Here is a 13,999-nt window from a genome sequence, read left to right as displayed (position 1 = left end):
TGAAAATGACCATCACCCGCATGTGCTACTTCTTTTCGAAGATCTCACAGAAGACGATTGGCAAGGAAGAGCTGAGTGACCTACATGAATTTGTGGTGGAGACACAAAACCAACTGGAGATGTGTTTACCTCCTGCTTTTTTTTTGATATAATGCCACATCTCATGATTCACATGGTTCATCAGATACAGGCGCTTGGCCCTTGCTACTTGCATGAAATGTGGTCCTATGAGCGGTTCATGTCGGTTTTAAGTTGATACGTGCATAATCGAGCATACCCAGAGGGCTCCATGATAGAGGGTTACAGTACTGAAGAAGTCGTCGAGTGCTGTCAAGAGTACCTAAAAGTATAGAAAGGGATTAGTAAACTCGATTCTCGTCACAAGGGTAGGCTGGCTGGGAAGGGCACCAGTGGTAGAAAAGTGTTCATCGACCATGATTACAAAGAGGTGAGTCGGTGAAAGGTCCTTGTTTGGTTTTGGTAATTGAGTGACAACTTAGGTGGACTAATTATATTTATGTGAGATACACAGGTGATTAGTCCACAGGTACATGTGTGTGAGCAACATATAGGTGAAAATAGCTTGGAGATGTTGCAAAGCTCACACATGTGATGATGAAGGAGCTTAAATGCACATGAGACATGACATTGAGTCATGTGATCAAGGTGGAGAAGATCAAGACAAGACTTGGCTTGATGGACCGGTTGCAAGCGTGAAGGGCAAGTCGAAGGCCTTGGAGTGATGGACCGCGTGATGGTGAAGCTTGAGCAAGACTTGGCGCCGATGGACGATGGCAACGGTGAAGAGCAAGTAGAGTCAAGATCGATGAACCAATATGATCATGTGATGATATGAAGTGGATCATATCATTGTTGATCGTGTTGGTGCATGTGTTGCATCAACATTGAAGGAGATGGAATGGAATGCGCAAGGCAAAGGTATAACCTAGGGCATTTCATTTCACCAGTCATAGGTGTGTAGAGAAGTTTATGACCGGGTTTAGGATAGATGGCTGTACTATCAAGAGGGGCAAACTTGTTTGCATATCGGTCATCTAGTGCCACTCGAGTGATCTAACTTTGCATTGTCGCTAGGATTGAGTGGCGTGGCAAGTTGAGTGGCTAACATCCTTTGGGAAATGATTGTGAAAATGCTAACACACATACACATGGTGGTGTACACTTGGTGGTGTTGGCACATTCGGTGCTTCGGGAAAATGGAATGCCTATTTTCTATTGCGCCGGATGCAAATTCTTGTGGTTAGCACACTTGAGCAAGGGTGAAGAGAATGGAGAAGATGCTGGCGTCGGTCAACTGACCGGACGCTGGATCCGAATGCACCAGACACTGGCAGGCTGCGTCCGGTCGCACTGACGTGGAGTGTAGCAGTAGTTGGAATGTGACCGGACGCTGGCTGCGTCCGATCACGTTCGACCGGACGCGTCCGGTCATGCTCGGGAGCTTACTAGAAACGACCAGACGCTGAGGGTCCAGCGTCCGGTCAGTTGAAGCTGGAGCATCCAGTCAGGTCAAGTGACCATTGGAACCGGGACACGTGGTCGTCTGTGGGCGACCGGACGCTGAGGTCCAGCGTTCGATCAACACGACCGGAGCGTCCGGTCGGCCCGACCGTTGCCCAGTGAAGGGGTAACGGCTAGTTTAGCCCTTGGGGCTATAAATAGAAGTGGCCCTTGGCCATGGCTGGTGCTGAGCACCTCAAGGGACTTAGTGTCTATGCTTGTGAGTGCTTGGAAGCCCTCCATCACACATATACTTGATAGTGATCATTCGATTGTGTGAGTGAGCGATTCTAGTGCGATTGCATCGTGAGGTTGCATCGAGTGGCACTAGGTGATTGAGTTGCAAGCCGGTGGTGCTTGTTACTCTTGGAGGTTGCCACCTCCTAGATGGCTTGGTGGTGGTCTCCGTCGAAGCACGCAAGAAGCTTGTGCGGCGCTCCGGAGAAGTGCTTGTGAGGGGCATTGTGCTTGCCCCGCGGGAGCTGCGAAGAGCAACTCTAGTAAAGCATGTCATTAAGCTACCCTCACTCAAGGGGTAGGTTCTTGCGGCGCCCGACGTGCGGGCTTAGCGGGTGATGCCAATTAGCCACCAAACCACCAAGTGAGCGGTCGACACAACGGGGACTAGCGTGTTGGCAAACACGTGAACCTCGGGAGAAAAATCATCGTGTCAACCTTGTTCTTCCCGTTGGTTTGCATCCCCATTACACAAGCTTGCAATTACTTTTATACATATTAAGCTTGTGTAGTTGCTCTTGTAATTAGATAGCTTGTGTAGCTTGCTAATTACCTTCTTGCTTGTGCAGCATAGAAGTAGCTCCCTTGCGTGGCTAATTTGGTTTTAGTAACCTTGTTAGTCACATTGCTTAGTTTGTGTAACTAAGTATTTATGCTCTCTAATTAGGCATTGGTTGCCTTGTTATTGAGCATTGCTAGTGAGCTTAGTTAGCTTTGTGCTTTTGCTTACTAGCATGTGTAGGAGCTCCCTTATTGTTTAAAGTACTAGTGGCATAGGTTTGTATGACCTTGCTCCTAGAATTGTTTAGGAGAGCTCTAGCTAGCCCGGCACCTTAGTTGCATAATTGTTATCTTTGCAAGGTGCTAGTGAACATATATAGTGGGGTATAGTCTTGACTAGACCGATAGTTTTAATTCCGCATTTGTATCGGTTAGCCGATGAGATTAAGTTTTAGAAAAGACTATTCACCCCCCCTCTAGTCGCCATCTCGACCCTTCAGTCGGGCGCATTACAGTGTCTTGCAGAGTACACAACTGATGCAACCGTATATTGATGAACACTTGGCTATCATTATGGTGGAGAGAAATGGCCGTTCGGATGATTGGGTCATGAAACAGCACAAGCAACGACTAACTATATGGTTAAAGGACCAAAACATACCGCCTGGAGAAACCATAGACTCTATTACCATCAGTAGGTTGGCGGAGGGGCCATCGAGACAAGTGACATCTTGGAATGCTTATGACATCAATGGGTACACGTACTATACCCATGCAAAGGATAGTAAATATGTGAACCAAAACAGCGGCGTTCGAATAGAGGCTCTCGATGGATTCGAGCGAAAGATCTAATACTTTGGCATCATTGAAGAGATATGGGAACTTGACTATGGAAGGGATATAACGGTGGCCCTGTTTTGATGCCGCTGGATCAAACAACACCAACTGAACGAGATCGGATTGAGAGTCCTGGACCTCAAGAATCTAGGCTACCAAGATGACCCTTGGGTGCTCGCTTTACGTGTCGCACAAGTTTTCTATATGTCTGACCCACAAAGTAACCTCCCCCCGAAGAAGAAGACAAAGCACGTTGTTGCCTCTGGGAAACAACACATTATTGGAGTTGATGGCGAGGACGATGTTGAAGCTTACAATAACTATGATGAGATGCCGCTATTCATAGACTTTCCTAAGAAGATCAGTGGTGTGGAAAAGAACATCCCCAAAGATATAATGCCATGGGAACGAAAAGGTGTCAAGGGGAAAGTCGTTACAGCGGGCTAGCTAGTTGTGTGTGTTTGTAAGGCTTCATTTATGCATGCGTGTGAGACTATATATTTGTGTACGTGCGTAAGACTATATATTTTTGTATGTGTGTGAGACTACATTTTATGCATGTGTGTGAGACTACCCTTTGCAACATCCAGATGACTCTATTTGAACATCGACTCTACTTGGTCAAACTTGCTCAAATGAGACACTAATGACCTCAGATGAAAAAACTCTGAATACCAAGTTTGATCATCTCAGCAAGATCTACAATTGTTACATAGCTCATTTTCCCATTTGATAAAGTTTTATCAAACACTAGTCACAAATTCTTGAATCTCATAGACTTTCTGAAACTATGTCACACACTTGTGAAATTTGAACTACATTTTATTCAAACTTTCTCAAATGAAAAAATGGACTATATAAGTATTGTAGATCTTGATGAGCTGAATAAACTTGGTATTCAAAACTTTTCAATTTGAATTAACCTAGGGTTCTGAAAACTAGTTTGTAGGCGTTGAAATTTAAAAATCACAAATTTGAACCATCCAAACTTTCTCAAATGGAAAGTTGACCAAAACAACAATTGTAGATCTTGATTCATTTAACAAACTTGGTATTCAAAACTTTTCAATTTGAAGTCATTTACAGTTCATAATACTAGAGTCAAAGTGTTGTTTTTTTATTTGACCAAATTTGACTTGGTCAAACTTGCTCAAATGAGACATTACATGACCTCAGATGAAAAAACTCTAAATACCAAGTTTGATCATCTCAGCAAGATCTACAATTATTACATATCTCATTTTCCCATTTGAGAAAGTTTTATCAAACACTAGTCACAAATTCTTAAATCTCATATAGACTTTTTGAAACTATGTCACACACTTGTGAAATTTGAACTATATTTTGTTCAAACTTTCTCAAATGAAAAAATGGACTATATAAGTATTGTAGATCTTGATGAGCTGAACAAACTTGGTATTCAAAACTTTTCAATTTGAAATAACCTAGGGTTCCGAAAACTAGTTTGTAGGCGTTGAAATTTAAAAATCACAAATGTGAACCATCCAAACTTTCTCAAATGGAAAGTTGACCAAAACAACAATTGTAGATCTTGATTCGTTTAACAAACTTGGTATTCAAAACTTTTCAATTTGAAGTCATTTATAGTTCATAATACTAGAGTCAAAGTGTTGTTTTTTTATTTGACCAAATTTGACTTGGTCAAACTTGCTCAAATGAGACATTACATGACCTCAGATGAAAAAACTCTAAATACCAAGTTTGATCATCTCAGCAAGATCTACAATTATTACATATCTCATTTTCCCATTTGAGAAAGTTTTATCAAACACTAGTCACAAATTCTTGAATCTCATATAGACTTTGTGAAACTATGTCACACGCTTGTGAAATTTGAACTACATTTTATTCAAACTTTCTCAAATGAAAAAATGGACTATATAAGTATTGTAGATCTTGATGAGCTGAACAAACTTGGTATTCAAAACTTTTCAATTTGAAATAACCTAGGGTTCCGAAAACTAGTTTGTAGGCGTTGAAATTTAAAAATCACAAATTTAAACCATCCAAACTTTCTCAAATGGAAAGTTGACCAAAATAACAATTGTAGATCTTGAATCGTTTAACAAACTTGGTATTCAAAACTTTTCAATTTGAAGTCATTTACAGTTCATAATACTAGAGTCAAAGTGTTGTTTTTTCATTTGACCAAATTTGACTTGTCAAACTTGCTCAAATGAGACATTACATGACCTCAGATGAAAAAACTCTAAATACCAAGTTTGATCATCTCAGCAAGATCTACAATTGTTACATATCTCATTTTCCCATTTGAGAAAGTTTTATCAAACACTAGTCATAAATTCTTGAATCTCATATAGACTTTCTGAAACTATGTCACACGCTTGTGAAATTTGAACTACATTTTGTTCAAACTTTCTCAAATGAAAAAATGGACTATATAAGTATTGTAGATCTTGATGAGTTGAACAAACTTGGTATTCAAAACTTTTCAATTTGAGATAACCTAGGGTTCCGAAAACTAGTTTGTAGGCGTTGAAATTTAAAAATCACAAATTTGAACCGTCCAAACTTTCTCAAATGGAAAGTTGACCAAAACAACAATTGTAGATATTGATTCATTTAACAAACTTGGTATTCAAAACTTTTCAATTTGAAGTCAGTGTCCAACTAGAGAAAACAATGTCATGTTAATTCAACCTGCTTGCTCTGCTTGGTAAGGCATTTGAAACCATCTAAAGCAATGTGCTGATGCCGAAACAGTGTGCAACCATTTAAAACAATGATCTTTTAGCTATTATATATTTTTGGCCCTGGTATATAGTTCCAGCAGCCCTTTTCTTCTCATATGCTTGCTAAATTGAGTGATTCAATTATTGCATATGTTTCTTTGCACTGCCACTCGACACATGGCTCCTATTTGAACTTAACAGAAATGTGTTAACCTTGCAGCTGCTAACTTCGACTCTAGTACATCATCAACCTGCAAAAGGACCATTCCTATAAGCTAAAATAGTTCTTTTCTGCTCTTACAATTTTACTAGATAAACTTGAGTTGAAAATCAGTAAAGATAATTTTTAGGAATAAGTATTTTTTGGAATGCTTAATTTTTATTGTTCTTGATTCTAGTTTCCTCTAGTAATTTTGTTAGTCATGTTTGTTATATGTAGTTTTTGACATGTTTGCTGAACCAAATATGCAGAGAATGGTGTTAGTGCACATTGAGGGGTATCACTCTCTTTGATTTTTAGCTTTGTGAATGTATTGATTTAGGTCAGAAAATGTGACAAGTGTGCAAGAGGGCTCACTGAAACATAAGTCTGTAGGTTAAGTCTATCTCACTCATTTGGGTGTATTTGGGATGTAGTGTTCTCTAGCCATAAAAAAGAAACAACTATGATATACTTTAGGAGACTAATACTTCATAATCCATCATCTATCCTTAGAGTAAGCACATCACCCATTTCATTTTAAAGCTGCAACTTTTCCAGAACTAGGATTCTGAATGCATCTTGATTGAAAACTTCTGGTTTCAGTAATTGTGTATGCAAGTCACTTTCTACTTTCTAGTATTCTTCCATATGAGATGGAGCTAACATATTTCAGTAAAAATTCCCAACAATAGCTTGGAAAGCTCTCACTTGATAGTTGTGCATGACATGTTTCTTTCTTTTTTACTAAGGCTTTGTAGAATCTATTTATGGAATCTGACCTTCATGCTAGTGCCTAGTGCTCCAAATGACTATTGGAGTTTCTGTCTATGTAAGTGTATCTTTGCATGAGGACAATTACAGGTAGCATTGTTTGAGGTTAAAATATTTGAGTAATTTAGAGTTTAACAACCCCTCTCTGGCCCTCATTCTTCCAAAATGTAGGTCATTTTAGTTATGTTCTAGGTCAAACTTCTCTAACAATTGCTGTGGCCCTCATTACTATTGTTGTATATCTTGTGCTGATCATTCGAGCACTTTCAGGGCAATTTCATTGCTAGATGCATCCTACTTGTCTTTTCCCCCTGCTTTTAGAATATTTGAATTTGACTATCAATTGCTGTGGTACTTATTGATTGTGCCTTCCCTTTTCACCTGGTACTTTGGCCTGTTCATTTTGTGCCTTCCCTGCATACTAAATTCAAGTAGTTGTTATCAGTACCTTTATCTGTTCAGAGTATTTTCTACTTATGTAGTGAGTAAACTTTTACTTCTTTCTTCTGATGGAGTCTGGCTACTAATTATTGTACTAATTGTTGTACAATTCTAATAGTCTTCTCTTTTTTGATAATCTTAGCATTGCTGTAGCTTGGGGGCATAGGACCAGTGGGCCACTACTATTTTTGGCTAGTTTTGCCATCATCTACTGCTTTATGTTTGCTAAGTAGTTGTTGCTTTTTTTGCCAAATCTCCCCTCTCCTCTCCTCTCCTTTGTTTTACCGATGATGAAATTGTCCAAGTCCATACATTATATGGAATATGAGCTGATGGTTAAGAACTTGTGAGGAACTTGGCATCATTAGCAGCCGCCCCTACATTACCTTCTCCTCTCTTCTCTGTTATGATGCCTTGATGCTCCAAGTTTAAGATCAGATGATGATTGACATGTTTCTGAGGCCTCTACCACTGCTACTTCTTGTTTTTTTATATTATTGTTTTATAGGACTACTTTGGTTTATAGACCTTTTTGATTTCGTATACCTTCTCGCGTACCTAAAGCACACTTTCTTGCATCTTTTAGAACAAAGCGCAAAATAATGTTATGGACAACAGACCGTGCAGCTCGATGCCCCGAGCATGATGAGCAGCCAACCCTTGAGGAGCAAGCACTAGAGGACCAGCTTACTCAGGAACAATTCGATAACGAGGTAGAAAAAGATCTAGAAGTGATGCTTACTCAGGAGGAGTGTGACGAGGAGGAAGGCCCTGAAGGAGAGGCTGCTGAAGGCGAAGAAGAAGAGGATGATGAGTCAGAAGAGGGATATGAAAGTCCCGAGGATCCTTTCCCACCTGAAGCAAGAAGGAGGCCAACGGAGGAAGATTTGGACAAGGATTTTGACCCGAACAGAGGAGGTAGGGAAGAAGCCTTAGCTTGTAAATTTTGCTAAAGCTTTGGCTGTGTTACCTCTGCTAACACTTTGACCTGTCCTATATACAGGTCCCTCCTGAAACTCAGAAAAGACGACGTCGACGTCCGCGACATCTCGCTGGACAAGACGGAGTAGAGGAAAGGAGAGCAGAGGCAACAACCACAGAGACGAATCACGATGCCTCTGCTCCACAAACTCAAGACACAACCACGACTACCAAGCCTAAGAGGAAACAAGGGGATAGAAAAGGAAATCTATATCCAGATAAGGCTTGCTATGTGATAACGGAGGTTGGGCCAGCAGGGGAGATCCTTGAGCCGAAGGAATTAAGATGACGATTCCGTAATGCGATCGGGGCCCTAGTAAGAGATAAATTGAACCCAGCAATCCCTAACTAGAAAGAGGTACCAGAGAACATAAAGAATGCACTATGGGATAGGCAGCTGAAGGTCAATTTTAGATTTCCGGAGGGTAAGCACGAATTGATAAAAAAATGCTATCAGGATGATGGGAGAGTCATTGCGACGTTGGAGGTCGGAGCTTAACATGAAGTATATCCAAAAGAGGTTAACTCCCTTCAACGAGTTCGGCAAAATAACTCCTAGTCAATGGGAGGAGCTCGTGGCTCAGAAGACTTCAGCGGAGGCATTGGAGCTCAGTGCTCGTAACACCGAGCTAGCGAAGAGGAACAAACACCACCATCATCTAGGCCCTAGTGGCTACTATGCTAAGGAAGAGCAGTTTAGAAAGATGGATGAAGAGGCCACAGCTGCTGGGAATATCGATGTGACGAAGTTGAAGGTACGCTCAAGGAACTGGATATATGCGAGGAGTACAGAACCATCCGGCAGTAATCTTAAGTTTGATAAGCCGGAGACCCAAGAGGCGGTATCAAGGATACTGAAATATGCTGAAGACAAAGAGAAGGGCTCATTCAATCCTTCTAGAGAGAGGGACGAGCTTAGCCTTGGCTTGGGAAACAAGGAGCATATAGGCCGCACCAGGGGGCTAGGGAAAAGGATGACTTGGAAGCAAGGATTCGAAGAGGACAGGCACATGTACAAGAAACATGGCCGAGACCGGGAGACTAGTCTTGAGCTCCAAGTGAAGGCTCTAGTTGCGAAGGCGCTGGAGGAGCAAGGAATGTCTATGGAGCCACGTATATTAGTGATGCCACCGGGAGAACTGGCATTAGTTGGCAGCCCTCCGAAAGTTCCTAGCAGCCAAGGTTCCACTGCAGCCACAACCTCAGTCAATCTCATACGGGAACCTACTAGTTGCACCTTGGTGTTTCTCAGTGGCCGGCAGAACACTGTGATGGAGGTGGCAACGGGTGTTGCATATCCTCCCGGTGGCTTACACCACAATAATAACATACCGCCGGACTACACTAGGGTCGAGGTGCATACAGTGAAGCCTGAGTTCATGCAGTGGAGGATAGACTATGCAACTCCCGAGGGGCTGGTGTTACTCGGAGACGTTATGGGGCAGTTCATCCTCTGGCACAAATGGGACATTATATTGACTGCTTCTTCGCCGCCTCCCCCTCTCCCAAATTTGGAGTGAGTTGTTGAGGCCGGGGAGATATTTTCACCGTCTCGTGACCCCCACATTCCTAAGATGCCACATTCTTTCCCGCCTCCTATCGAGCATGTGCCTGATGAGATGCCACAACCTTCTCCAGCTCATACCGGGCAAGTGCATCATGAGATGCCACAGTCTTCTCAACAAGCACAACCGATACATGAACAACGAGTGCCTCCTAAAGAAGGTGATGCACAAGAAGATGAGGACGTGCCTGAATGGGAACTCCGAAAGAAGATTCCAATCCACATAAGGCCAGTTTATGTTCCAATCAAAGACGTCTCGTCGGTGTCCAAGTGGTATTCCCATGATCAGTTCAAGCCTGAAAACCAAGTTAAAAAAGTCCCATCACGGGGTTCTGAGGAGGCCGTCAGTAGCAAACTTCACCAAATTGCAAAGCAGTATCCAAATGTTGATGCCATCGAATGGTCAAAGGATTGCCCGAAAAAATATGAAAGAGGCAAGCCCTTCCTACCAAACCGGGACATCCAGCGCCTACCACTTGGAATGAGAAGGTTCCATGATTGGTACTTGCGTGTTCTCCCAACGAGCATAGATATCATACAAGCATGCTTTCCCACCGGCACATTTGGAAGCCTAGCCGGGAAAATTGTCTTTGACTTCAATAACATGCACACATGCTTTCACCTGGGAGAAATAGAGATGAATCTAATTCGCACGTGGTGCCTGTAAGTCCTTGTCCTCCCGATATGATATGAATGTAATCTTTGAATTTTGTTGTAATTAACCCACGCCGTGATTTATAGAATGCAAGTGCACATTGTCAAACAAATGCCAAGTGTGAAAGCCGGGTATATAGACCCTCAAGCTATAGCCCAAACAAATTTTAATTACCCTAAACGGTGGACACTGGATGCCAAAGAGCTAGCAGCTGCAAAGACTCTTCGGGAGAAAGAGCGCATCCGTAGTGCGAAGCTAAGGGAAGAGTCCCTTAAGGTTGCGGCATACATTGCTCTGGCTTTCAAAAATCTCCAACAACACTCTACTATATGGCTACCATACAACTTCGAGTAAGTTCAACTATAACTTAAAGCTATGTTCGATATATTTTATTCGATGTAAAAGAGCTTATCTAGTTCTATGATTAAATCCATGCAGCAACCACTGGATTTGTATAGCCGTCGATGTCGGGAAGAGCATGGCATGGGTCTTTGATTCAATAGATAAGGACCCGGCGACATACAAGACTTCATATCGATTCTCAAGACGTATACATATCGACAATCCTCATTAGCTTATATGTCTGTATACATACTTGTAACGTTCACTTATGCATACTAACAAGTTGTATTTGCTAAAATAATTCGAACAGGGCATTTAGGTTCTATGTCTCTCATCATCACGGAAGGCATGATCTAGCGAGGAAGAAAAAGCTGGCTATAAAAATACTATGTGCGGTAAGTGTAACTTACTTCTTCAGTACTCCGTTACATGGCTGTCAAAAGCATTACCTAATATTTTCATATGCAAAACACACAGTGCCCCAAATAGAGGCCTGGGAGTGTACATTGTGGATACTATATATGTTCTATGATGAGTAACACCGGTGCCTACAGGAGACACCCCTTAAGGGTAAGTTTAAACCTCTTCACCCGTAGTATAAAAACTTCATAAATGGTATGAAATACTAAACTGAAACTTGTTTTCTTGTAGTGGAGAGAAGAGAAAGGAATGAAAAGAGACCCATACAAGGATGACCAACTCTTAGAGCTCGTCGGCGACCTTTGCAACTTCATATTGGACCAGATTATACACGTCAGAGGCGCCTACCATGATCGAGAGTCTGACTTAGGTACAAATCCTCAGTACCAACACCTTCGTGAGACTGAAAGGCTAGCTCTAGGACGTTGATAACAATGTGTATGAAATTTGTATATTTAATGATGGATTGTATATATATATATCATTACGAATTGGACTTGTAATTGTACTTTATATAATACTATTGTGCTTGTAGTCGCGTTCGGAACGTTGGTCGCGTGGCGTTCGGCAACGCGAACGCGGTTCGAAACGTTGGTCGCGGGGCGTTCGGCAACGCGGATGCTGGACGGAATACGCAGAAACAAACAGTTCTGGTCGAATTTGAATTGTAAATTTGATTTTTTTTGCGGGAAAACGTACTGTAGGGGCGGTTCTAGATTGAACCGCCCCTACAAATAGGTATTATAGAGGCGGCTGGTACTACAGCCGCCCCTACAAATAGATTTATAGGGGCGGTTGGTTCTTGAGCCGCCCCTATAAATAGATTTGTAGGGACGGTTCGTAATACCAGCCGCCCCGGCTCAATCACCAACCGCCCCTATAAATCGATTTGTAGGGGCGATCTGAGAACCGCCCCTACAAATGTATGATTTGTAGAGACGGTTCGGTAGGGGCGGCTGGCCAAATCGTTCCTACAAAGGGTTACCAGCCGCCCCTAAAAAATGCTTTTTGTAGTAGTGATCTCTTGGGTCAAAGTCATCGTCTAAATATCTCGCCAATGAGAGCTTTATCTATCGATCGATCATTACGCTTGCTTGCCTTCCAAGTAGCAGTGCCGACTAATGAAACAAGGCCCTTCTCACAAGTGGCTGCTACTTGCAGATTTACCATTCGTCCTGTTCCTGTCTGTCAGTACTAGAGAGAAACCACACGCTTCTTTTTCCTGTTTCCTATCCCAGCATCCCCACAAAGCGGCTCCTCGCTTGCTACCTTTGGAGCTCACTAGCTCAGTCACAAAACAGAGCAGCAAAGCAGAACCATGAGGGTAAATATCTCCTCCCCAGCTTCCTTTAATTTTGTGCTTCTCTCGTAGTCTTGTACTGTATTTCAGATTTTCTATCTTGAGCATATTCAGAAATATTTATGCACCTGTCATTTGTTTTTTCAGAAGGAGATCATAATCCGGATTCATGTGAAATCCGACAAGTGCCAGGCCAAGGCCATGAAGGTGGCAGCAGCCGGAAGCGGTATGCATGATGCGTGCTCTGTTCTTGTTTCTGATGAGAATTCAGAAGCAATCACATCGTTCTTATCATTCATATCAGCGACAGCAAATCATTTTTCCCACTCTTGGTTGGAGCAGGAGTGGAGTCCGTGACGCTGGCCGGTGGCGACAAGAGCCTGCTGCTGGTGATCGGCGACGGCGTGGACTCGAACAAGCTCCTGAAGAAGCTCAAGAAGAAGGTGGGCGAGGCAGAGATCGTGGAGCTGAGGACGCACGACACGTTCGAGGCGGCGGCGCTCCCGCTCCCGGGGACCAAGCAGGAGCTGGCGGCGATGGCGGCGGCGGCGCGGTCGCCCTACAACAACCAGCACCAGCAGTGGCAGCACAGCTACGCCGCGGCGCCCACCAGCCCGTACTCCTACCACTACTACCCGTCGCCGGTGGGCGGCTACGGCTATGGCTACGGCTACGGTGCCGGCGGCGCCGCGGTCAGCAGCTACTCGCGGGCCGTGGCGCGCAGCCATCCGGCCAATTACTCGCCGATGGTGGAGAGGCACGACTACCAGCCCATGGAACACTCCTCCTCTTCCTCCTCCGGGAAGCGGAGGGAGACTATGGCGCTGCCGCGCCATGGCAGCGGCACCAACAGCTGCACCATACTCTAGTGCCTGTGTGCCAAGTCGACGCGGCCTAGCAATCTGCAAAGCCTTGCTGCTGAAGCTGAACTGCTGGCTGCTGCTTGAATCTTGATGCCTTCTCAGGAACTGGAAACCGTGTGGTTAGTTACTCCTCCATGTGTGGATTTGTTGTGTTTTAGGTTTTGTTCGGGTTTGGATTAGGCGTGGACGAAGGTTGTCAATCTTGTACATGTTTCTGTGGATGGGTCCAAGTGGAATTAGTCGACCTGTAAACATACTACATGTATGCAACTATGCATTTAGGAGTTAACTACCAAAGATGCTTTTGTACACTAGACACTACCACTTCTGTTCTGTTAATAACTTTTGGGTTTCCAAATTAACCTAATCCATTTGAATAGCCATAATTCAACATTGTCATTTATGGCATCGTTATCTAAAACAGGCAAGATTTGATTGCGTCAAAGTGATTTATAGATGCTTGAATGAGGGGTACATGTGTTTTCCCTCTCTCTGCTTTAGCTGTCCTAAAAATCTTAGAAGTCCTTTGGCACCTTTGAAGCCTATGGAACGTATGAATTTCATAGGATTTATATAGAAATTTCCCACGAATCAGTTTAATTTGACATGAAAAATGCTAGATTAAAAAAAAAAACTGCAATCCAAATGGG

The 13,999-nt window shown here is 43.0% G+C and overlaps 1 protein-coding gene across 1 annotated transcript; it reads left to right on the top strand.

Annotated features, from left to right (window-relative positions):
• The first annotated feature begins 12,305 nt into the window (after positions 1–12,305).
• On the top strand, positions 12,306–13,663 carry LOC136474020 (heavy metal-associated isoprenylated plant protein 16-like). Its single transcript, XM_066471638.1, has 3 exons — positions 12,306–12,510; positions 12,634–12,712; positions 12,829–13,663. Exons 1-3 carry the CDS (start codon positions 12,505–12,507, stop codon positions 13,353–13,355), a joined length of 612 nt encoding a protein of 203 aa, XP_066327735.1. The 5' UTR covers positions 12,306–12,504; the 3' UTR covers positions 13,356–13,663.
• Positions 13,664–13,999: the final 336 nt, after the last annotated feature.

Source organism: Miscanthus floridulus, chromosome 8 (assembly GCF_019320115.1).
Source record: "Miscanthus floridulus cultivar M001 chromosome 8, ASM1932011v1, whole genome shotgun sequence".
In the NCBI taxonomy this organism is placed as follows: Eukaryota; Viridiplantae; Streptophyta; class Magnoliopsida; order Poales; family Poaceae; genus Miscanthus; species Miscanthus floridulus.
Note: the sequence above shows the minus strand (reverse complement) of the source record. Positions and strands in the feature narration are given on the sequence as shown.

Excerpts from the sequence above, each read along its gene's own strand:
- LOC136474020 (XM_066471638.1), top strand. Across the intron at positions 12,713-12,828 it reads GGTGGCAGCAGCCGGAAGCG|GAGTGGAGTCCGTGACGCTG; the intron begins GTATGCATGATG and ends TGGTTGGAGCAG.